We start from the raw sequence: 23,253 nt of genomic DNA on the forward strand, positions 1-23,253 counted from the left end.
TAGCCACTCCCGCCCATACATAGGTTTCCTCTTCCATTTCCCCCATTCAGGTAAGTTGGAAAGAAAAACAATAGTTTAAAAGATGAACTGAAAAGATGATCTCCTTTGATTAGATTGCAATGTATTGATAAGCTAGACAAGCTCTTGCAGTCCTCGGTCATTGGGGAGGGGCTGGGGGGAGAGGTCTATCTCTGCCTGGTTTGTTTTCTGTCCATTTCAGCAAAGATCATTTCACTGATGCAATTGGGCCAGTGGACCATTTTTTAAGGGGACGGAAGAGGGAGAGGTGTCTACGGGGAGTTGTGCAAGGGGCAAGGTTTAGGTCCCCTGCAAGGGGCCGATGGATGAGCTTGTGGATGTTTCAAAGGTGTGAAAAATCAGCTTCTCTGTCCAGAAAACAGGAGAGGCTGTCTTCTTTTTAACCTTTCTAATTCCCCTTCTATTCTCTGTGACATTCATTCAGCTGCCAAGAGCGTCTGGCAAGGTTTGGGCCAGCGAGCACACTTTCAGTGACCGCTAACCTTGGTATGTCCTGACACTTATGATGAGTGTCTGCAGGACACAGAAGGCAGGCAGCCTGCTATGTCAGGCTTTTATTATGTACAGCAGAGGCTGGGGACAGTCAGTTTAATAAAACAAATCATCCTTGAAGGTAAAGCAACTGGGAAGAGGAGGAGGAAGACAGGGGGGAAATGTGTCTTTGCCACTCATTCGGATAAAAAAAAGAAAGAAAGAAAAAGAAGAGGTGCAAAATAACCACCCACCCAACACACCGTGTGTGCATGTGCACGTGTGTGTGTGTGTGTGTGTGTGTGTGTGCTCACGCACGTAACCCTGCCACTGACTGAGAAGACTTGAAAACATCTTCCCATTCTTCCCATTTCAGCAAAGACCACAGGGCCCTCTTTTGCTGTGAGGAGACTCAAGTACAAACAATTGTGATGAAATTGGTAGATGCTGCTAGCCAGCCCCTTCACATTTTTGAGTGCCTTCAAGTGCCTCGTGGCGATCTTATTCCCCTCCGAATATCAAGGCAAGGAGAGGCAAGACCATGTGGGGTGAGGCTCCTATATTGGGATGCCTTTTATCAGAGCAAAGTTTCCACTCTCCTCTCCTGAAGAACACTCATCGCAGCAGCTCCCACAATAGCCTCCGGGTCCCAGCCAGAGACTCTGGAAGCCTTTTGTTTTTCCCCTGTGGCATGTCCAAAGGCATGGCCTTCCCTCCCCCCTCCCAGCAGCCTGCATTGTCTTGCATTCCTGGGGCTTGATTGACTGTTGCCACCTGATGCTGAGGAGATACTCTAGGGTTCATTCTGCACATTGTTGGGTTCTATTAAAAGAAACCTAAATAAGGGATTACTTGTCACTAAGGGATTTTCTGCAGATGTTTATTAGTGATTGGAAATCCATTAGGTGTGAAGAGGTACAGAAAAACATGGACAATATCGTTCTCTGAATTCTCAGGTACCCCCAAAAACATCAGAAAGTAACCCCCCTGCAACTTACTCTGTTCGAATTTTCTATTGGAGAGGTAAGGGTCTCTTTTATTCACGGGTGATATTTCTACCTGTAGGTGGAATTCCTTCCCACTCTTTTGGAAGATCAGTTGCTACCCATCAGTTTAACTCTCTTGAGCCACCAAAAAAAAAATTAATTGTGCTAGTAGTAACAGATCTCATTATAACTTTATTTTATCTAGCCCAATTCATTGTATGAGTAATGCCTCAAAGCAAACACTGAACTAGCAAACCATTCCATCCCTTCCCAAACATAAACCCAAACTGCAGTTCCCTCCTGGGGTCTTTGGTACCATTCCCGTTTATTTTAAGTTACTAACTCTTCCGTGGTTTTTCTCAATCATAGATCCACGGTTTGTCAAGGTTCTGATGTCTCAGATAAGTAGTAATAACAAAAATTCATTAAAAAGGAACCAACATGGTTTAACGGAAAGACACCTGCACAACTTATTTTGCAGGAATCTCCTAGTTGCATAATTTCTTCAGCTCATAGTTTCTTCATCTGTGAAATTATGATTTCTGAGATCTATTCCAACTCTTTAAGTTCCATCTTATTTTACAAATTCCTTAAGTATCGAGCGAGAAGATAAGTGTGATGCTAAAGCAATATGGAGTAAAGCAGAAGGCAAGATCTCATTATGAACTATTTATCAAAGGCTTTTCAAAGAGCACTGCTAAGCATTGTGCGGGATGTGCAGAATAGAAACCATGGCTCTTTTCTCTAAAGGCATCTTATGATAAATTCATTACAACTAGATATAAGTAGGTAAAAAGTTAAGTAACATCAAGACAGATACAAAAGGTGTTAAAGGACAGCCCAAGAATACTACCAAAAAAAAAAAATGAATGTTTACCACAGGACAGAAGCCCTGAAAACCATCAGCAAGCATGGCAAATGATAAGAACAGTAAGGTGGAGGCACCCCCCTCCCCCCGCCCCCCCCCGCCCAAAGAAGTTACTTTGATTTGTTCTTGGGCAAACCCTAGAATTACTCCTTCCTCCCTCCTCCAGTGCTGAGGCTACTGTACATATATCTCCTTCCTCTTAAACAGTGCCCCTGCCCCCTTGGCCCTTGGCTCCTCAGACCTCCTGTGGAGTCCTGGCAGTGGGCGGGGCTTCCAGCTTTCTCTGCCCTCCCCTGGAGCAGCTGCCATACCTTCTATACTCACAGCTCTCTCCAATCCATGCGTGTGCAACCCTGTGTGTTCAAGGAACATAGATCTTCGTCATGGCTCTGTTGCCAATGGCCAGTAAAACCGCACTTCTTGAAATGTTTATTTTAATAAATGCCTGTGATTATGTTTCTGCAGCATTTGGCTAACAGCTCCCAAACCAAGTAGTTAGAGTGGGTAGCTGCGCTGCCTAACTGTTCTCCAGCCAGATTCCCTCTCTCAGTAATGCCCATCTGATCAAATGAGAAGGATTATCTTTGGGGGAAGAGGGGAGAGTACTCAGCAAAACTGCCTAATGACTTTTTACTTAGTATAAGGTGAGTGGGAGTGCTAATCTCTCCTCCTGGCCCCTCCCGTCCCACAAATACTCAGGTACTAGTATATGCAGGAGATTTGAGGGAAAATTACCAAAGTTCTGTAGAAAATCCAGATGACTTCTCAGCAGGGAATGGCCATTGGGGTAGATGGGTTTGCACATTGAAGGGGGACAAGGTTGTGTCTTGATGGTTTTCCAGGAAGCGTTGGGAACTGTCCTGAGAAACTGGCCAGTGTGTGTGTCTTTGGGAGGGGCTACTCAAAATTCTCACTTTTTGTAGATGAGCCTTAGCTGGGGGCTTATTTCCACCCCCTGGGAAAGTATTAGGTTTCTTTCAAAGGACAAGTGACGTACCATTGGAAGCACTGAACTTCTTTGTCCGATTTTAAATGTTTAAAAATGGTTATCCTACTAATTTTCTTTAACAGTTCCTATCAATTACAGATATGTCCATTGCCCAAGTTGGGAAAGATGGAGAGAAAAGGATCAAATATGCTGAACAGAGCATTACATCCCTTGCGTTTGTTAAGTGGCATGTCTGAACTGAGATGCAAATCTTTCACCGCTTACATGTGTAGACAGATCTGTCTACATGTACAACCACAGGGCATTGACTTCCTCATATGTTTGCTCTTACTGTAAAAATAAAATATTAGGAATGCAGAAGGACCCCACTAATAGAGATCTACTGAGTGTCAGTGTATACTCAGAAAATTATGAGTTCCTGGGAAGAGTCTGTGAATCCATTATCTTGGTGTAGGGAGAGATAGGCCATGCTTCAGAACACTTAAGTGCATCAATAGCAACTCAGACAAGAGGTCAGACTATTAAAAAAAACACAGTTAAGCTCACACACGACACATACACTCACACACTACATATATATACTAATTGCTGTGAAAGAAAGGATTAAAAATTAGGGATTCTACAAAGAATATTTGGAGAATGTTTGCCTTGGAGTATAATGACTTGGAACAATTCTCTTGATCTCAGTGAGCCTCAGTTTTCTCACCATAAAATGGGTATAATAACAGCACATAAAGATGTTGGGGAACTGACTGACATAATTCGCATTCAGTTCATAACACGGTGCCCGACACATAATAAGCACTCCAAAAATGTTAGTTTTTATTATTTTTATCACCTTCATGAACTAGTCTCTTATGGAACAATTCTAATCTCAAGGTAAAGTATTTTCTGATGTATAATTTTTAGGATTGATTACAAACTTTATATTTTGGGACTCAGCGTTAATGTTATTATCTTACTTCTTTTTGTATGTATATTACTTGATAGTACAAGTTAGCATTCATATGGACAAGTTAGCATTTGAGCCAATCCTCTGACACAGGCAGGCAACAGAGATTTTGGTTTTCTTGGGCTCCATATATATATATATATATATATATATATATATATATATATATATTGATTTATTGATTTCAGAGAGGAAGGGAGAGGGAGACAGAGATAGAAACATCAATGATGAGAGAGAACCATTGATGGGCTGCCTCCTGCACATCCCCCACTGGGGATTGAGCCCGTAACCCAGGCATGTGCCCTTGGCCGGAATTGAACCTGGGACCCTTTAGTCCTCAGGCTGATGCTCTATCCACTGAGCCAAACTAGCTAGAGCTTGGGTTCATTTTCTATCCAAGGCCAATTATTATTCTACTTATGAGAACATATTTTGTTTTCATAACGGAAATCAAAGGGAAACCCGATTCACATTCTGAAAGATGGGTTGGAGACTTGCTTCTGGAACACACCTACTTAATGAAGTGAGGAATCCCAACAGTGTGTCCCCTTGTCCTACCCTAACATTCGCAATGGAATCCTAGCTTTTCAACAGGTCGGCATGCATCCTTGGCACAAGTCTCTTCCTAAACCTCTACAAAGCTGTCAACCCCCCATTACAATGCTACTATATATAACGCCTTTGCATAAGAGAAGAGAGGCCGGCCATTTTTAGAAAATGCAGGTGCCATGTAAGCCCCCTTCTGAAAGAAAGAACTTAGCTCCGCTTCCTTTGAAGAACTGGAGACTTGAAACTGAAAACTTCATTAATGCCATTGTCTCCTTGTATCAGCAGGTTCCGGAGAGATTCCTGGAAGTTGCGCAGATCACATTACGGGAGTTTTTCAATGCCATTATTGCAGGCAAAGATGTTGATCCTTCCTGGAAGAAGGCCATATACAAGGTCATCTGCAAGCTGGACAGCGAAGTCCCTGAGATTTTCAAATCCCCGAACTGCCTACAAGAGCTGCTTCATGAGTAGAAATTTCAACAACTCTTTTCGAATGTATGAATAGTAGCAGTCCCCTTTGGATGTCCAAGTTATACGTGTCTAGATTTTGATTTCATATGTATGTGTCTGGGAGGCATGTATAGGTTATGAAATCAGCTGGTAGTTCCTCTTCATCATCTTCCTCTCATTTTCTTTTGTTTTTTCCACTGCAAGGGGATGGCTATTTTCCTTCTGCCTTCCGTTTACTTTTGCCCAAGGCCCTTAACATTGGGACACTTAAAATAGGGTTAATTTTCAGGGAAAAGAGGAGTGTTGACATGTGTAAAGTCTACATTAACATGGAAGGGCATTGGTTAGCGGTGCTTCTGCCTAGCTGATGCTTTATTGTGAATGTCGGTTGGCGGAGGGAAACTCATGACACAGCAATTCTACAGTGTATGTCTCTAGTTTTTTCTGCTAAGAAGGTCAGAAAACTCAATGAAACCACTTCATGAACTTCGATCTATTGTTTGGTTTGAACTCAGTAGCTTTTGATGACACGTTTGTTTTTGTTTTTTTAAAAAAACAACAGCACAAAACAAAAGCCAATGGCAGATGAGCAGCTGACTTCTCAAAAGTATTGCAAAAGGCCAAACTTAGAAAAGAAAAATAATCACTACTGTCAAGTCTTTCCTAAGAGAAATGGCAAACACCCCAAACTAGTACCCATTTCTTAAGGAGGCAAAACAGTTTTGCACCAAACTGACACTTTTAAGATGAGACTGGAAATTCACCCATGATCCTCTCTAAATTTTACAACAGGTTCTTCTTCATAGTAAGTGAGTCTGTATCATTCTTCATAGAGAAAAAGCCCTATAACTTATCATTTTCTATTTATCTTGCTTCAGATATTAAAAGGCACATAAGTTTCACACTTATTCTTTGCTCAACTTTGTTCATATGCTTAAGAGAATTATTATTTCTGTATAATATTTAACACTTTTCCCCCCAAAAAATACTATTTTCTGAATACCTTCCTATAGTAAGGAATAAAGGACGTCCCAATGTGACCATAAAATTTCTGCCTACACGAGAAGTTTCTTGACAGCCGTTAGATGACTTGCTCTTCACCTCCTGAGAGGATCCCAGATGAGAATCATCCGTTTTCATGTACAATTCCCCGCTACCCTGAAGGACAGGCGAAGTGATGACAGTGTAATTAAGTGTGTCTTCATTTTCGGTATAGCATTTCAGAGCAATGGATAAAGGCTCTTCTAATTAAGAAGCTAATACTGACCAAAATGTGAGAGGAGTGGATAGCATAGCAAAGTTTGGGGGTTGACCCAAAGACACAGTTTCAGCACACATAAGAAAGCTAGCTGCTATTTTATGCTTTCTTCCATGGTTCTCTTCTTTTTTCTTTTTCCCCTTTTTCCGGTTTTTCAAAGGCATGCAACGCCCCATACTTGCTCTTAAGAATTTGTGTGGCATTCACACTTGTTTTGTTAGATGGGTTCTGTGTGCAGATGCAGTAAGAATTCCTTGTTCATTCAGTAGTTGTTTTTTTGTTTTGTTTTGTTTTTTTTTTTGGTTTTGTTTTGTTTTCAGAACCTTCCCTCCCCTTAGGTCATTTGATACACACCTCCAAAAATGACACAGTAACAAGCCTGGTATTTAGATAATACGGAACATAAATACCAATTTATCCTCCATTTTTATAAAAATACATTTTACTTTGGGGAATGCAGGTTGACCCACGTGACTAACTAGCTGACCCAAACGTTGTAATTTAGTGTCGTTTATAAATTCTGCTGATGGACAGGAATGTCTGAAGGCAGTTACTGTCAGCACAGAGCCTTAAAACCTGCTGACTTTAAATGAAACAGCCCAGTCCTGTGACGGCCTGCACCACTGAGGGGACTAAGCCACTCTCCCTGGGTGGACAGCCTGCAGGGACACAGGCTGGGGCACCACCCACAGCTGAGCACACCGCCCAGCTCGCTCTCCCTCCACAAGGCACACAGAGCCATCAGTTCCCATTAGTTCTCGTCCCAGCTTGCTCTGGAGGAGAAAAAAAAAACTGTTCAGGTAATCATTACCGTGGAATAAAATGCAAACCAAAAACCAACAACAACAAATCCAACCAGCACAAAGTAGGGAAGCACTGTCAACCCTCGGTCACGCTCTTTTGCCTTGTTTCAAGAGAAAGAGTGTGACCTGCACTGATGGCGTCAGATACCACTGGGTCTTCCTGGCTGTTCCAGGGGATTCATGTCAATAAGGCATTGCTATTTGCAAGATAAAAGGCAAAACCGTAGGGTATGCACCTATGTAGTCAGATTGCTAGAATCTTCTGGAGCTGGGGCAAATTCATACTGATTCCAGAGTTGGGTTTTTCATAGTATTCTCCCCTGCCTTTCTAATTTAAATAGCCAAATTAAGCAAAAGTGTATGTTCACAACCAAATGTCAATGCGCGTCTCAACACCGATATCCGCTCAGCGTTCACTGAGGCACAGAAATTCTTTCAGAGTAGAAATTGTAGCATGAGGATAAACTCACCTCATTGTTTTGAAAATAGAATTGGATCACTACGCATTGAGGTGATTTCCCCCCTTTTACAATCGTAGAATCTTGTGCCTCCAAGTGCATTGGAAAATGGCAAAAACCTGTCTGTCAAAACTCCTATTTAATAGGTTTGATTTTTCAAACCACTATCTTTCAACTCTAGCTCAACTCTCAATAAGTGAAAATTGGTTACTTGGGAGAAAGTGAACTTTCTATGGTGGGAGAGCGAAGGATGAGGGACAGTTTGCATAGGAAACAAAAGTCTAAAGTCCATGTTGAAATACCACATTAGCACTTATTTTCTGCTAAATTATTTTTGCATTTACACTTGAGGTTATAGTCTGTGCCTAGACCTAAAATGCACCAGCGGGGGGATTTTTAAAAATCCTTCAAAATACCAGTTTTTCCCCACAAGTACAATTGTTCTTGTGCCTTCTGTGGCTTTCGATTTCATCTTTTTTACTTTATTTCCAATTACTACAGCTGCAATAAACACTAGATTTTTTTTTTCTGGCTGTTTGACATAACGTTGATAGCTATGCATATTTTGTGTCTTTTTAAAACAAAGCGGGAGAATACGTTTTTGAAGAAGAGAATTTTTAGAACAGTTTGATACCGCAAATTATTTTTTCCTCAATTGTTTGAGCAGCATTCGAGTTTTGAAAATTCTTGTAGAAGCCAATTTTTTGTAACTGTGGTGCAAATCTTGTGTTTTCTTAGCCTAATGAAAAGTAGTATAGAAGCAATATTTCATACCATGTGCTATATATGTGTGTGCAGATGTGTGAACATAAGAACACATACATGCACACATATACACACATGTAAAATATACATATATATATATATATATGCGTGTGAAGTGGAAAGCTTACCTTTTCCTATCTAGATTTAAAGACCTATTTAAGACATTTGTTATGTTTTGTGAAAAGAACGTTCTATTTGCATCAACAAAACATTTAATTCTTACTGTATCTCCGGCTGTTTGATGAGGATGTTTCTCATTAAGTGGTAAAACAATGTGGAAGCTGGTAGAATGTAGTAATTATTTAAGGAAACGCTCACCCACATTTTCCTGAAGTTTGCTTTGTGCCTCCGAGTATTATTTAATTAAAGTGTTTTATGTTTGAGAATCTCTGTTGCTGTGCTAGGGATGTGGGTGACTATCATTTTTAAGAATTTTAAAAACAACAACAAAAAAAGGCAAAACAAAAACACTAAAGCAAGAGGGGAACTTTTATAAAGCAATGTAAATATTTAACCTCATGGCTGTTGTTACGTAAGACATGAGATTTTAATAAATAACTACATTCTCACAACATCTGTTGAATTTATTACGAACACTACAACGACTGTATAGACAGTTGAAAGCATTCTTGAAAATCCTGCTCTCTACTTTTAAAAGATAACAGTCTCTTTCATCAGATGTCAAGGGCAAGGGTGATGCCATTTCTGTAAATTTATGAAATTTATTTTCTATGTACATGAAGATATATAGTATGTAACCCCTCCCCCTACACACACACATACACACACACACATGCAGTCTAATATGAAGTCATAAAGCTGAACATTTGGGGGCTTTAAAAAGAGAATGACCCCCAGGAACTATCAAATTCATCAAAGAAAAAGCGATTTACAGACTCCCCTGAAAGAAGCAGTGTACATGTGAGGACAGAGAGAATCCTTTGCCATGTATACTATAGAATATTCATTGGTGTGAATAGTACAATGTTTCCTTCTGGTACAAACTCTGTGTTTGCAAATTCCAAGAAGCACTGTTTTCCAAAAGCTCCCCTTAAGAGAATGTAACTGGTTGATATGGGTAAGCGGTGACTGTATTGCACTTAAATGTTATGTGGAAGGAAATGCAGCTTTGTTTTCTGTAGACCTGTTGGTCGTACACCATCCCTGAAACTAAAGCTGAAAGGCTCCTAGTCAGAGCTGAGATCAAAACTGGTATTCAACCTTTGCATCTTCTTATAATTATCCTTCTAAGAATATAACAGAATCTGGAAGCATTTGGTCTTTGAGTCTTTTCCGCTGAGCCCTCTTTTCAAATCTGACACCCTCCCCCAAATGCACAAACATGAGCAGAAAAGGGAAACAGACTGGCCTTCTTTGGTGAAAAAGTATTCATTCTGTATTTTTAAAATATTGTGATCCTCCACATCAGGGGGGAAAGGCATTTTAAAATTGTATATTACCACTTCAAAATGAGAATTAGAGAAACAAATGTTTGGGGTTGGCCTCAGCACCACCTGGAAGAATCAAAGGTTGTGGCTTTCCCGATACTGTCCCAGCCATTTCTCATATGTATATAGTATAAACCGTGACAAAACACTGCCTTTATATTATTTAGCAATATGTTGTAAATAGCATTATTAAGCTCTTTTTTTTGTAATAAAGATCCTTTGATTTGAATATAGTACAATAACTGAACTGATAAAGTCAATTATTTTTTTTTTTAGCTAGAGGCAATTTCAATTGTGGATTTTTGTTGTTGTCTATTGTTCTGAAGACTTTGCATAATTTATTGGTTTAATTTATCCTAATTTATTTGATGAAGGTGTACAATTTTTGTATTACCAAGGATGTACTGTAATATTAATTAATATGATTTTTTAAAAATGAGACTCCCTGTCCATATTAAAAAGAAAATAAAAAGGTGCAGTAGACAATTGATTTTAAAGTAAAAGTAAAAAATTTAGTTTGGCAGCTACTAAATTTTAAAACAGGAGATAAACAGTTGTTGGGAGGGGTGGGGGGGTTTTCCTTTGTGTGTTTTAAGCTTTTGTATACTCTCCAAACTTTTACCTTTTTCTTTGTACCACTTAAAGGATACAGTAGTCCAATTGCCTTGTGTGCCTTCCATCTTCTCTTAAACTGAATGTATGTGCAGTATATATGCAAGCTTGTGCAAAATAAAATATACATTACAAGCTCAGTGCCGTCTGATTTTGTTAAAACATGTGATTTTACTTTTTGGACCTGTGTCGAATTGTAGGACCAGAGGCTAGTTGTGACTGTAAGATCAATTCTGGACGTTCCCTTTTCATTGCAGTTCTTAATCATACAACCCTAACATCAATGCTTGCGGCTCCTGTGAATGACCTTTCCTTTACACTTGTAGTAACTGGCTAGATGTCTCTCTGAGAACTCTTCTCACAGGCTTAACTTTAGCCCTCAAAATTTAAAAACAGCAACAGCTTTGGCTCAAAACAATGTGAGCTAAAATCAGTTCAACTGCTAATGTCTAATGATTCAAAGAATAAGGAAAGACGTTCTTAAAAGTCACAAGATGGCAAATACGTTACTGGAAATATGGGGAGTGAGAACTTGTTTCTACTCTGGCTAAACTCAGAACTAAGTACTAATGTAAAATGTCAAAGCCTTTCTGAAGTGTTCCTTTGGACACAATGGACAGCATGCTTTATACTAAGAACATTGGTTGTATGGCTTTTTTAAATTTCCTTTATTGCCCTGGCTAGGTGGCTGAAGCATCGTCCGGCACTTGCATAGGTTGAGTTCGATCCCCAGTTGGGGAGCATTCAGGAGGCCACCTATCGATGTTTCTCTCTCACGTTGATGTTTCTCTCTCTAAAAATCAGTTGAAAAAATACACATATCCTCGGGGGAGGATTAAAAAAATCTTTATCTCTTTTGCTGTGGTTTAAAATCACAGCACATTGGAAATGTGAAGAATTAGCAGAAACCACGGTGAGCCTGAGATTGACTCTGTTCCGACGCTATTCACAGCTGCACCTCCCTTTCTGTTTATCATCACTGTGTCGACTAGGTCTCGATCTTTCAGATTTCTTCTTTTGCTCTCACCTAAATGATGAAAACTTTACATTTGACCCTGTTATACCCGAGGATGCTTAGAATCAATGCATTATCAAAACTATTAAGTTATAACAGTATTTTTTCCACGTTCAGCTCTTTTTCTATCAATGGCACAAATTTAAATTTCAGTCTTCTTAAGTAAATTATTCAGAACAACATGCCTATGTCCTCTATGCCAACATGTTTATTCCCCGATTAGAGGAAAAAAGGGATCTCTCCCCACGCCCCCTCCCCGCACCACACACACACCTGTTCTTGAAAGGGGACAACATCTTTTGTACATAGTTAATACTGATCTGCTCTAAAGCAGACTGGATCATCCAGGTAGTGACTAAATCACTAAGAAGTCACAGCAGGTGGTACTGTTTCCTGTTTAGGACGTTTATTAAAAATGTAGCTTCACATAATTGACTAAATTATCTGACGGCGCGGGTCTAAAATAACATGTGTACCATTCTCAACACTGACCTGAACCCTGGCCACACACCTTTTCCCACACCTGTCTGTCTTGATGTCCGCCGGGTATGTGATATTCTTGAAAGTGTAAGCTTCACAAGCTAATAGTAAAGAAAGGGCTGGTTTTGTTCACTCTTCTCTTCATTTTTCATCAGAAATGATTTATAAGTTTTTCTTAAAGACAATTTAAAATTATTGTATTTTCAAAATTAATTTACTGATACATACTGAGGTGACAGGAACATCAAATATTTGCACGTTATCACCAGGTTTTGGTGTGTGTGAACGCTCCTATGTTTTGAGAGGCATAAAATACGAGGGAAGCATATGTAAAAGAAAACAGCTGATTTTAGAAATTTTGAAAGTAGTTGATAGGATGCCTAAGCAAAATTATGAAAGATTATTGAAGAAAGAAATGGTGCTACACCACCTTCACCAACAACATAACTGTCTGCAGGGAGATTCAAGACACAGGGGCAAAAACCGGAAGGGTAACATTTTAAACTAAATTAAAAAGAATCAAGAGAGCACTGCTTTGGGTGTCAAAGAAATACTATCTCTGATCAATCTATTTCTAAGATCTTTATGGGCTCACCTGGGGACACCAAGGTGAGTCACTTAAACCTTGAGCATCAGGGGACTGGAAAGAATTATAAAAGGCTAAAGGACTCTTAGAATTATTGCAGCCGCCATGCTGACTTGGTAGGATTCCTATATGAGAAACCGCCCCCCCCCCAAAAAAAAAAAACAAACACCAGTTTATTAAAAAGTTTATGATTCTCATAAGAAAGGCAGGACAGGATGAGGACAAAACTCTGAGGTTGACCACGTGGGACTCTGGGTCCTTTTCTCTCTGGGGTCCATCTCCCTTCAGGAAGCATCTCTGCTCCTCGACAAGCACTTAGTGCTCCCGGGAAGCCCAGCCCGCCCTCTGTTCACAGGGATGAGCCGCCAGGTAAGGACAACAGTGAAACATCACTGTTCTGGGGTGTTCTCTTCCAGTGGGATATACATCAAAAGATACCTGGTGCCCAGGAATACAGTCTACGTGGTTCACGTTGGGTCCCAGGAGACGGAGTGTGAGTGATGAGGGGCTGGAGGTGGGCTCCCCGCCAAACATAAGGCCAGGTCTTTGGAGTGGTACCTCCCATGGCTACACCTTGTTTCTGTCCCCCAGACTTCCTTCCTCTCCCTCTCCAGGACTCGTTTCCTGCCCCTGGTCACAGAGTCCCTCCACATGTCCCCAAAATCTCTCCTAGGAACTCACAGAAGGAGGACTCTTCTCCACTGGAAACTGGTTTATTTTCCTGGTTGCGGAGGAAAATGATGTAGAATGAAGAACTTTTAGAGATAATCTAACTCAGTGTTTTTTATTTCTTAGATCTCTAGGGTAATGCGGTATCATGTCAGGGGTCACCAGACTGGGACCTCTTTTTTTTTTAATTTATTTATTGATTAAGGTGTTACATATGTGTCCTTCTTCCCCCATTACCCCTCCCCCAGGCCCCCCACTCATGCCCTCACCCCCCCGTGTTGTCTGTGTAGACTGGGACCTCTTTAACCAAAGGAGCTTCATCTTTAGATTGGCATGAAATAAAGTGTTCATTTACAAAGAGCAGTTCTCTGCTTAAACAACAAAAACCTCATCGAGGATGACAGAACCGATCTCTAAGTATGAATGTGGGTAAGTTCCGTCAAACCTTCATTTAAAGAAAGAAGTTCTTTGCTAAACAATATAATACTCATCGGGTAGAGGAAGAGATCTTTAAGGATGAATGTAAAAATTGAAACAAGTAATAGGTTATGTGAGTCCTATCAAACCTTCAACAAAAGAGATTATTTTTATACCCTAGAAATAGCACAGAGCCTGGCATATGGGTTTGGGGGTGAATCACTATTTGTTCCCTTTCTTCTCCTTCAGTTGGTGGCTTTTGCCATCTTGCCATGCTTTTTTAAGTTGGGATGTAAGAATTACACCCAGACCCCTCACAGCTTCTCAGGACAGTCAGATGTGAAGAGCACAGAAATGCTCCAGACAATGAAAGCTTCTGTCCCACAGGCCCTGGCCCTCAGCCCCAGACATATAGCTGCTGTGGCCACACCTCCAGCCAGCCACGCTTGGGCGGGCCCCAGAATAGGAGTGGAGCAGCTTAGAAAGATTAAGGTGCCATGACAGACTGAAACAGAATCACTAGGGCTGCCTCTACCCTGGCAAAGGGGAGGGTATTATTTGCAAAGCCCCCTGCTGAGTGGCCCAGGTGCTAGCTAGACAAGCTCAGGAGATGGTTTGGCAGCCACCCTGGAAAAAATGCCTGTGTCTCTGCAAATAAATCTGCTGGTGGAGAAAGCACTGGGTTTGCCCCAGTGCTTGTGCAAATAGTGCTCTGCTCTTTGCTGGTATTGGAAATTCCTTGGTGTGAGTAGCTCTGGACCATGGAAATGGGAGCTATGGATTTCTTGTCATTGCTGTCACCCTTGACCTGTTGGGAAATAATTCCAAAGTCAATGGCTTTATTTCCAATTATTTGCAACTGGAAAATCTTTGGTAACCAGAGACATGTTTTCCCTAAATTCCCGTTCACAGCTCAGCAACTGACCTAGGGTTGAGCAAGAAAGTCTTGAAGTCTGACACAGAGGAGGGTAGATTATGCACCCAAGTGTGGTTTGGGCATCTGAGTGTAGGTATCTGCATTCTATTAAAACTCATGAAAAGTTATAGATTACCAATTGAGTATTATTTGCATCTTTTCTTCATTTGATATCCAAGAATTTGTAAAATCAACACTATGGTTAGATATGTGAGAAATCTCAGCAAAATGGGTGCATTTCTAAGGAAAAAAAAAAAGAAGGGTAACAAATTTTTTTCTGAAAGTAAAAAAAAAAAAAGTAAGTAAGTAACCAAGGGCATAGAAAATATTAAAAACATTGTCCAAACAAAACACAAAATAAAATTTAAAAGCTCTTCTCCTTCCCTAAAGGCACCTGGCCTTTATAGTTTTATAGGTGAGTTCTACCCAATATTAAAAAATAGGTCATATTAGATAAACATCATATTATTTTATATAAATGTACATGTTTATATAAAATTACTCAATTTGCTTTATGATGGCCACATTTATTAATTCATTGCAAAAATCCTAAGTAAAAATATAAGTAAATCCAGTTCATCAGTAGAGTTAGGAGAATACTATACTACCAGATAGGGTTCATTAACTTGTAACAAACTGGGATAAAGGAAGATCTAGACTTCTGGGTAAAAAACAGGAACAATTTTCTTGATATGTTGATTTGTTTTTTCTGCCTCCTAATGAAAATGGAAACAAATATTCTCACTGGGACTGTCAGCTAACTCAACCACCCTGTGCTACTGCCTCCTAATTCCTTCTTTTGCTGGAGCCAAGCAGCCTTTGCTCTTTCAGCCATTTTAGTTTGCCAGGTTGCCTAATTCAAAGGCCAGATCTCACTGTAATACATCTTTTTGGAACTCTGAGTCTTTGAAAAAGCCAGATTTTTATAGTAGGGTTTAAAGATTTCCCTCAGTAAATTTTTAAAAAGAAAAGAAATCCAGAAAAGGAATGCAAATTAAAGATAGGCTTTTCATTCTATATAACAGGAATCATGAAAATTTCATTTTCTGGACTATTGACTTAAAATAAAAACCTATTTGTTTATATCCTAAGGAGACAGGATAGGGTATCAGGCTCTAAAGAAGTGTTGACTTGGGCAGCACTAATCCCAGGCAATTTGGTGAAGCCTATGAGAATTTAATTATGAGCAACAGGACATTGAAAAGGAAACTTGGCAATATCCATAATGTTTAAAACTGTGCATGCAAGAAGCATGGAACAGACTGTGGAATCTCAGAGGGAAGGCGGCAGTGGGTGGGTGAGTGGGTGGGAAGAGATCAACCAAAGAACTTGAATGCATGTATGCAATAACCCATGGACACAGACAATAGGATAGTGAAGGCCTGGGGCGGGGGACAGGGGCAGGCTAAAAGGGGTCAATGGGGGGAAGAGGGGGGGGGCATATGTAATAGTTTCAACAATAAAGATTTAATTTTAAAAATGTGCATGCATTTGCCCTACCAGACCACATCTAGCAGTCAACCTTTTAGAAATATTTGCACTTATAAGCAGATAGAATAACAAAGACACATATTTGCTTAGGTTAAAACATGTGGTTCTCCACCCCCCACCCCCACCCCGCCACACACACACACAACTCAAATTAATCTCCACTTCAAGTTCCTTCCTTGTCTGATGGTAGAAAATAATTTAGTCACTTTCAGACCAGCGTCCATCCCTTTCTGCTCTTTTCCTTAGGGTGGCATCTGGGCTCCTGGGTGTTTGTGAGGAGGCTCCTGGGCCTTGGCTCATGCTTAACCATGCTTTCCCCTCTGGTTCTGGAGCAGGAGTCCTGAGCCATCTGCTTCCAAGTTGTCATTGGGGCGCCATGCTTTGTTTACTGATATAGCCATTACTGCCTTGGGGTTCACACCACTTTCCACTGGGGCATTCTCAGGTCATCACTGGCTCAGTTTCTTTCCCATTATAATTCATGGTCTGGACCCATGAATGTTTGACTCTTTTCTCAAGCCACTCAGAATCTGAGGCCCTCTGTCCTAGGCACTCATAAAATCTGTGCCCTTCTGCAGCCACATCCGGTGGGCCCAAGGTGTTTCTGCATTGCTACTGTGTTCTAGGTGCCAGAAAGAACATAGATATAAAGTCCTTCTTCAAGACGCAGAACATACTTCACTGTTCTGTCACCTCCACCCAAATCCCAGACTCAGCCCAGGACATAAGGAGCAGGTCCCTTTGTAGAGATGGGGTCTGATTAAGTCTCTCCTCTCTTAGCCAGTTGTCCCCTAGTCCAGTGGTCAGCAAACTGTAGCTCGCGAGCCACATGCGGCTCACGAGCCGCGGTTTGCCTCTCTGTTGACTAACGAGTTTGCTGACCACTGCTGTAAGGCATTACCCTTACCCAGACGTTTTGACTTCAGGTTAAAGACATTAGTACATTATTAAAATGTTTTTTTAAGTGTTTTTCCCTAAGGCAGTGGTCGGCAAACTCATTAGTCAACAGAGCGGCAAACCGCAGCTTGCGAGCCTCATGTGGCTCGCGAGCCGCAGTTTGCCGACCACTGCCCTAGTCCAAGAATACTGCCAGCCAGTGAGGATGAGCGAGGCTGCTCCTCACCTGTTACCTCTCTCTCTGTTCTTTGTTGTGGATGAGGCTTTATGCCTTGATTTCTTTGGTACTTAACTTTTGAAACTAAAAAGTCTTTTCTATTAAGAAAAAGAAAGCACACACAGACACACACACACAGAGAATTTGGAGAACACACACCACCATAGTAAACATTACTTTTGAGGAGTGGAAATAAGCAGATAAGGGGATAATTTTAACATTTACTTCATATGTTTCTGAAGTGTTTAGACTTTTTTCAGCCAGGGGACACAACTCTTGTTTGTAAGAGGCAGACACATATTAAGAGACAAAAGCACAGAGGAAGCGTGTGCCCTTCAGCAGCAGAGAGGAAACGAGGTCCTCACCTGGATTGATGCTCCAGGCTTGTTTGTGCTCTCGGGTGGCTGTCTGCAGTGCCCAGCTCACCTGGACGTCGGGATTGAGAAGAAGGTGGGAGGCACAGCAGGACAGACCTGCGCCCAAGCCCCGTGCATGGCTGTTAGGGTTTTCATCTTGCTGAGTCATAGTCCGTTCTAAGTAATGAGACGTGCTTTGTGGAATGCCTGGTATAGAATGTGTTCAATGAATGACAGGGGGAGAGGAAGTCAGGGAGGAAGAATGATTGTTATCCGTGGCGAGTGGGAAGCATGGTTGCCCCCACAAAGCAGGCACTGACATTCTGAATGCCACCATTGGTGCCTTATTTCTTTTTCTCTTCCTCCCTCAATTGGACAGCCCAAACCAACCCTCGCTGAGCACCTGGTAGAGGAAGCAAGCAGGATACACAAACAGAAGAGAGCTACACACCCCGTCTTCAAAAGGAGCACGCTCCAGGTGGTGTGTGTGGGTGTGTGTTATAGATGAAAGGGGGAGGCATCAAATACACAGAAGGCACATGCTATGTTTTGCTTGGGTCAGTGTGATAATGGGTTGGCAGGTCCCTACCACAGGAAAGGAAGGAGTGGGGGGAAGGGGGAAAATAACTTATTTAGTAAAACCCAAGGTTAAGATGAGTGATCAGAAAAGAAAGTAACGACACAAAAATTATGTTGTTAAGTCTGGGTAGAGGGCAACATGGGGGAACAGAGGGGACTGGGGGACAAGGCACACTCTGGTGAACAAGGATGCTAAAACCTGTCCTGGGCTTGTGAGACTGAATGCTCACACTTCTGGGAACTGGAGACTTGGGCAGAGGGTGTATGGAGGCAGAGCTGGAAGGCAGAGGGAATGTAAGCCACTCACACCCCCACCTGCCCTGACCTCTCACCCCGAAGCCTCAGGAAAGGGAAAATCAATGGGCTCCCTAAGTGCCCCGGGGTCTGTGGCTGGAATTTGACCCATGCAGAGTGTTTACTGATCTAGAGATGGATAGGTCCAAATGAGCTCATCTTTACCTTGAGAGGAAGTTATGGAGCCCAGACCAAGACAAAGCCACGTTTTATTCAATGAAAATGTACCCCCTCCCCGCATAGTGCACACAATATCCAATAAACATCCACCCGAGTAGCCTACTCTCCAAAAATCAATTTTGAAAGATCAACAGATAGGGAATTATGAGCTTACAGAAAACCAAAAGAGTTATTCCAGAATATCCTACATTACCTCTCCTGCTGATCTGTAGTCTCTTTTTTTCTCTCTCCCAGTTTGCAAATATTGACTAAGTTCAAGGGCAGTGGTCTAAGGTCTAACTTCAGAGTTAGCATGAGGTGAAATACTTAAGATGGTGCAATCCTGGCCTATTGGAGAACGTATTAGATCCCAAGGTTGGCTATGGGCAGTGCTTGACTCAGTTGATACTTGCTTTATCAAGTCAGGGACTATTTTTGTCATCATGGTTAATCTTCCTCTTGCTAGATCTGCTTTGGCCCCGGGCATGTGCTTGAGGTATGTTAGAAGAATGGAGTGCACTATTGTTGGAAAGAATTCTCACTAATTCTGTCTGCCTACAGCTTCCTCAGCCCTGTTCCTCTGATCATAATACACTAAGCAAAATTGCAGATGGAAAAGTCCAGCACCTGGTTCCAATGAGTGGACTTTGGAGCTGGAAGAGCAAGATAGCAACATTCTCATGAGGACCCTAGTTCTTCTTGGTTGGAAAGAATTTTGACTTCCCCATCATGGGACAACTTGTCAGAGTATTTTGCTAGTAAAGAAACCCACTGCTAAATGGATTGGTCCAACTCATTTCGACTCAGCTTTGACCTCAATTTTTCACAAAAAAAGTCTTGTCTCAAGGATTTCTGGAGACCTACCTGCCCTAAGATCTCTGGAACTCAGGATGAACTGGCACTTCTGATGCATGGATATTAGAGTTAAATAGTCCCTGGTTCAAATCTTAATTTCTCTGAGCCTCAGTTTCTTCCTGTGTGACAATAATCATAACAATGCTCTTGCAAGGCTGCCCTGAGGATTAAATGTGGCATTGTATCTGAACGCATTTAACACAGTGCCTGTTGCTTAAAATGGGATTAATATGTTTTAGTCTCCTTCCTTCCGCTCAGCTCCTCCAGCTGCTGGTGTATCCCCTTTCTCTGCTGCATACATTTGACATAGTGGAACCAGGCCAGGGGTTCCTTGAGGGGACACCACCGGAGTAGAGAAAAGGTTAAACCATGTTCAGAAGATCAATATTCACTTTTAAATGATCTGAGAATAAACTGAGTGAACTCTATTGACATGGCGGGGGAGGAGGGATGCAAATATATAAATAAACATACAGTTGTGTGACTGTTTCCTAGATCTGGACACAGCCAACAAAAAGCCTCCATGTGGAGACCTTTGTTTGGGGAAGTTTTTTTTTTTTATCTGAACACCATAGAGGCCATCATATTCTTCTTTTGATATTATTGCTGTGTCTCATTGCCCAGTGAGCTGATAAATCTCCCGAGAAGTTTGCTCCAGGGAGAGGTGATAAGACTTTTAGACTCATAGCAGCCTCAGCTGCAATGTTCTACCCAGAGGTCCACACACTACCTCTTGTTTGAAAGCATCGTATCTCAAAATTCTGGTCGACTATGTAACCCTTAGCCACTTCCTCTCCCAGCATGGGAAAGGCTGGAATTCTTTAATATATATTTTTATTGATTTCAGAGAGGAAGGGAGAGGGAGAGAAAGATAGAAACATCAATGATGAGAGAGAACCAATGATTGGCTGCCTCCTGCATGCCCCCCACTGGTGATCAAGCCCCCTACCTGGGGAATGTGCCCTGTCCAGGAATTGAATGGTGACCTCCTGGTTCAAAGGTTGATGTTCAACCACTGAGCCATACCAGCTGGGAGAGGCTGGAATTTTTTAACTCTGTTTATGTACATATCTAACAGAATGAATAACAGAGAACTTAATTGATGCCTTTTTTGTGTACCAGTCTTAAGTGAAATGAGGAAGAGCGAGGAAGAGGTGAATTTTCATCTTTTCCTGTTCAGGGTCATGTGGTCCTTAGGCCTTTGATTTGGCACACTCATTCCAGGGGACTTTACAAGCCTTTAAGCATCAGATCTATGTGTTGATAGCACTGTCTCTGAGAAAGTAAGGATGGATGCTTTTGTGCCTCAAAGGAAACAGAGGGATGTTGATCAATCCATGCTTTGGTGACTAGGAGGAGATGGGAATTCAGGGTTTGGGTTAGGTGGCCAGAGATCTGCTTCCCTGAAGATGAAGGATGGGTGGAATTGCTACATGGGCGTCTGTGGAGGACCAAGTGTAAATTAAGCATACAGTGTTGAAGACAGAAGCAAGAATTTCACAGAAAGGCCCCAGTGGAACCACCTGCCTTTAGTAGCCTGTAGAACTATAAAGAGGAAACACTGAGAACAGAAGCATAATTGAGTAGTGACCCAAGGCCCATCCTCAGTCTTCCTGGATCATAGAAGCCTCGGCTCTTGACCAACCTCAAGAAAGCGAGAGAGAATCCCTCCAGATAACCAACATTTAACATCCAGCCAGTTCTAGTAAATGGGGGCAGGCGCACATAATAAAAGGAAAGTCCTTTTGCTTTTTGTGCTGGATTCTGAATGTTTAGGACCAATTTATACCAGAGATAGACATATTAGATAGATGGATGGATGGATAGATAGATAGATAGATAGATAGGGGTGATAGATGATAGATAATAGGTAGGTACATAAAGAGAATTCTTGGGATTGCAGAGGAGAGATGAAGGGTGTCTTTTATTTTTCATTGTATAACGTTTTTATTACTTGAATTCTTATAAATATTATTGATTTTATAATTTTTAAACAATTTTTAAAAGAAGACATTTTACTTTTAAAAAGCAATGATGGCAACCCAGGAACTCCATCAGCATGTGTACCTCTGCTTACCTACCACATCTATACTGAGCTCATCTTCAGTGCCTGGCCTCAGGTGGACCCAGGGGGAAATCACAGACAAGACCCAGTCTGCCCTCCAGGAACTCCCGGTCTGTAGGTGGCAAATGCACCAGAGGGGAGCACTTCGGCCACTCGTGCCCACTGGGCTGCTGGGTAAAATTACACGCTTCCTGCTGGTGATGCCCCAGAGCGACCTGGCAGAAAGTGTGGCTTACCCAACTCAGACCTTGAAGCCTGGAGGCCTCGAAGTCAGAGTTTTGCCTGAACTGTGTGCAGCGACCCGGACATGGCCTGTGATAAGCTGCTGTCTGGGAATTCGCCATACAAGTTCTCCAACAGCTGCTGAGGGTGTCTGGGAAGCCACTCACTCTGGGGGCAGAGAGCCTCTGGTCCCAGCCGCACTGGGCTCCCAGACATTCTTCTCTTCTATTCCTTCAATAACCAGTCCTTCTAGGTTTGTGGGAACGGTGATGAGTAAAGCAGACAGGGTTCTGACTCTGGTGGAAGCTACTAGACTCTAGTCGGGGAGAGCCCTGTGTTTGGGGGAAATGAACACATGAAAGCCTGAAAGATGCTCTGGAACCAGTGAGCCAGGGGAGGCTGTTCCAGGAGCGGGTGCGGAATGGGGAGGACATCCTATCGCACGGGAGGAGGAAAGAACACAAAGCTCTTTTCTTTGCTTCCCCAGACAGAAAACAGTGATTTATATTTCACGAGAGAAGGAAAGATATCCACATGTGACAGATCTTATGACAATCTTTCCCAAAGAATGTCTTCTTCTACGTGAATGGTGTCGTCATCCGGCCATCCATTGGCCAAAACTGAGAACCCGTAAGTCATTCTTTTCTCTTAATTCCCACGTGTAATCAGTCATTATTTGGCTGTCAACTCATGTTTCTTGTACCATTCAAATGCACTCACTTTTCTCCAGCCGCAGTACTTAATTCAGGCCCCCCGCAGCCCTCATCTCAGGTTCTGCAATGACAAGAAGTAAGCTGTATCACAAGTGGCCTCCCTACCTTGTCTTTTCACCCCAGCATTACCAATTCACTCTCCCATACTGCATCCAGAGCGATGTTTCTGAAGATTTCACCTATTTCTCTGCTCAGAATCTAGTGTTACCATTGCTCCAGAGTAAAGTCCAAATGCCTTAAGCTGGCTCTTAACCTCTTATGATCTGTCCCTGGTTATTACTCTACCACTCTCCTTGTGTTGGTCCCTTTTCTCCCAATGTTATGGCCACATAACATTACTGCTATCAGCAACCAATCTTTCTATATCACATCTCTAGTGTTTCCCAGATTAAGACTAATAAGGATTCCCTTTCACTTCAGTCTTATATTCTATCCCCTTAGCATGGCAGATGATACTCCTTATATTACTCCCATTTTTTTCCTCCTGCTGTATTTCCCATTTCTTCCTCCCTCCCCTCTAATTCCTGCCATTACACCTCCAGGACATTCAATTGCTTGTGGTCCCTAATACATACTTTGTTTTTTCATGACTCTGTACGTTTACATAGATATTCCCTCTTCCTGAGTGTTTTTGTTTTCTTATTTGCTGCTTGAACTCTATGATACTCCTTAAAACACTATTCCAATATTAAATATTCAAACCTATATTATATA

The 23,253-nt window shown here is 41.8% G+C and overlaps 1 protein-coding gene across 1 annotated transcript in view; it reads left to right on the forward strand.

The window, feature by feature from the left end:
• The window catches only part of PROX1 (prospero homeobox 1), a 51,138-nt gene extending 42,154 nt beyond the window's left edge, over positions 1–8,984 (forward strand). The window contains exon 5 of the mRNA XM_080647310.1: positions 5,100–8,984. Within this exon, the coding sequence (XP_080503436.1) occupies positions 5,100–5,285 (186 nt within the window). The 3' untranslated portion in view covers positions 5,286–8,984. The remainder of the gene's footprint in view (positions 1–5,099) is intronic.
• Positions 8,985–23,253: the final 14,269 nt, after the last annotated feature.

Source organism: Plecotus auritus (genome assembly GCF_963455305.1).
Source record: "Plecotus auritus genome assembly, chromosome: 12".
NCBI lineage: Eukaryota > Metazoa > Chordata > Mammalia > Chiroptera > Vespertilionidae > Plecotus > Plecotus auritus.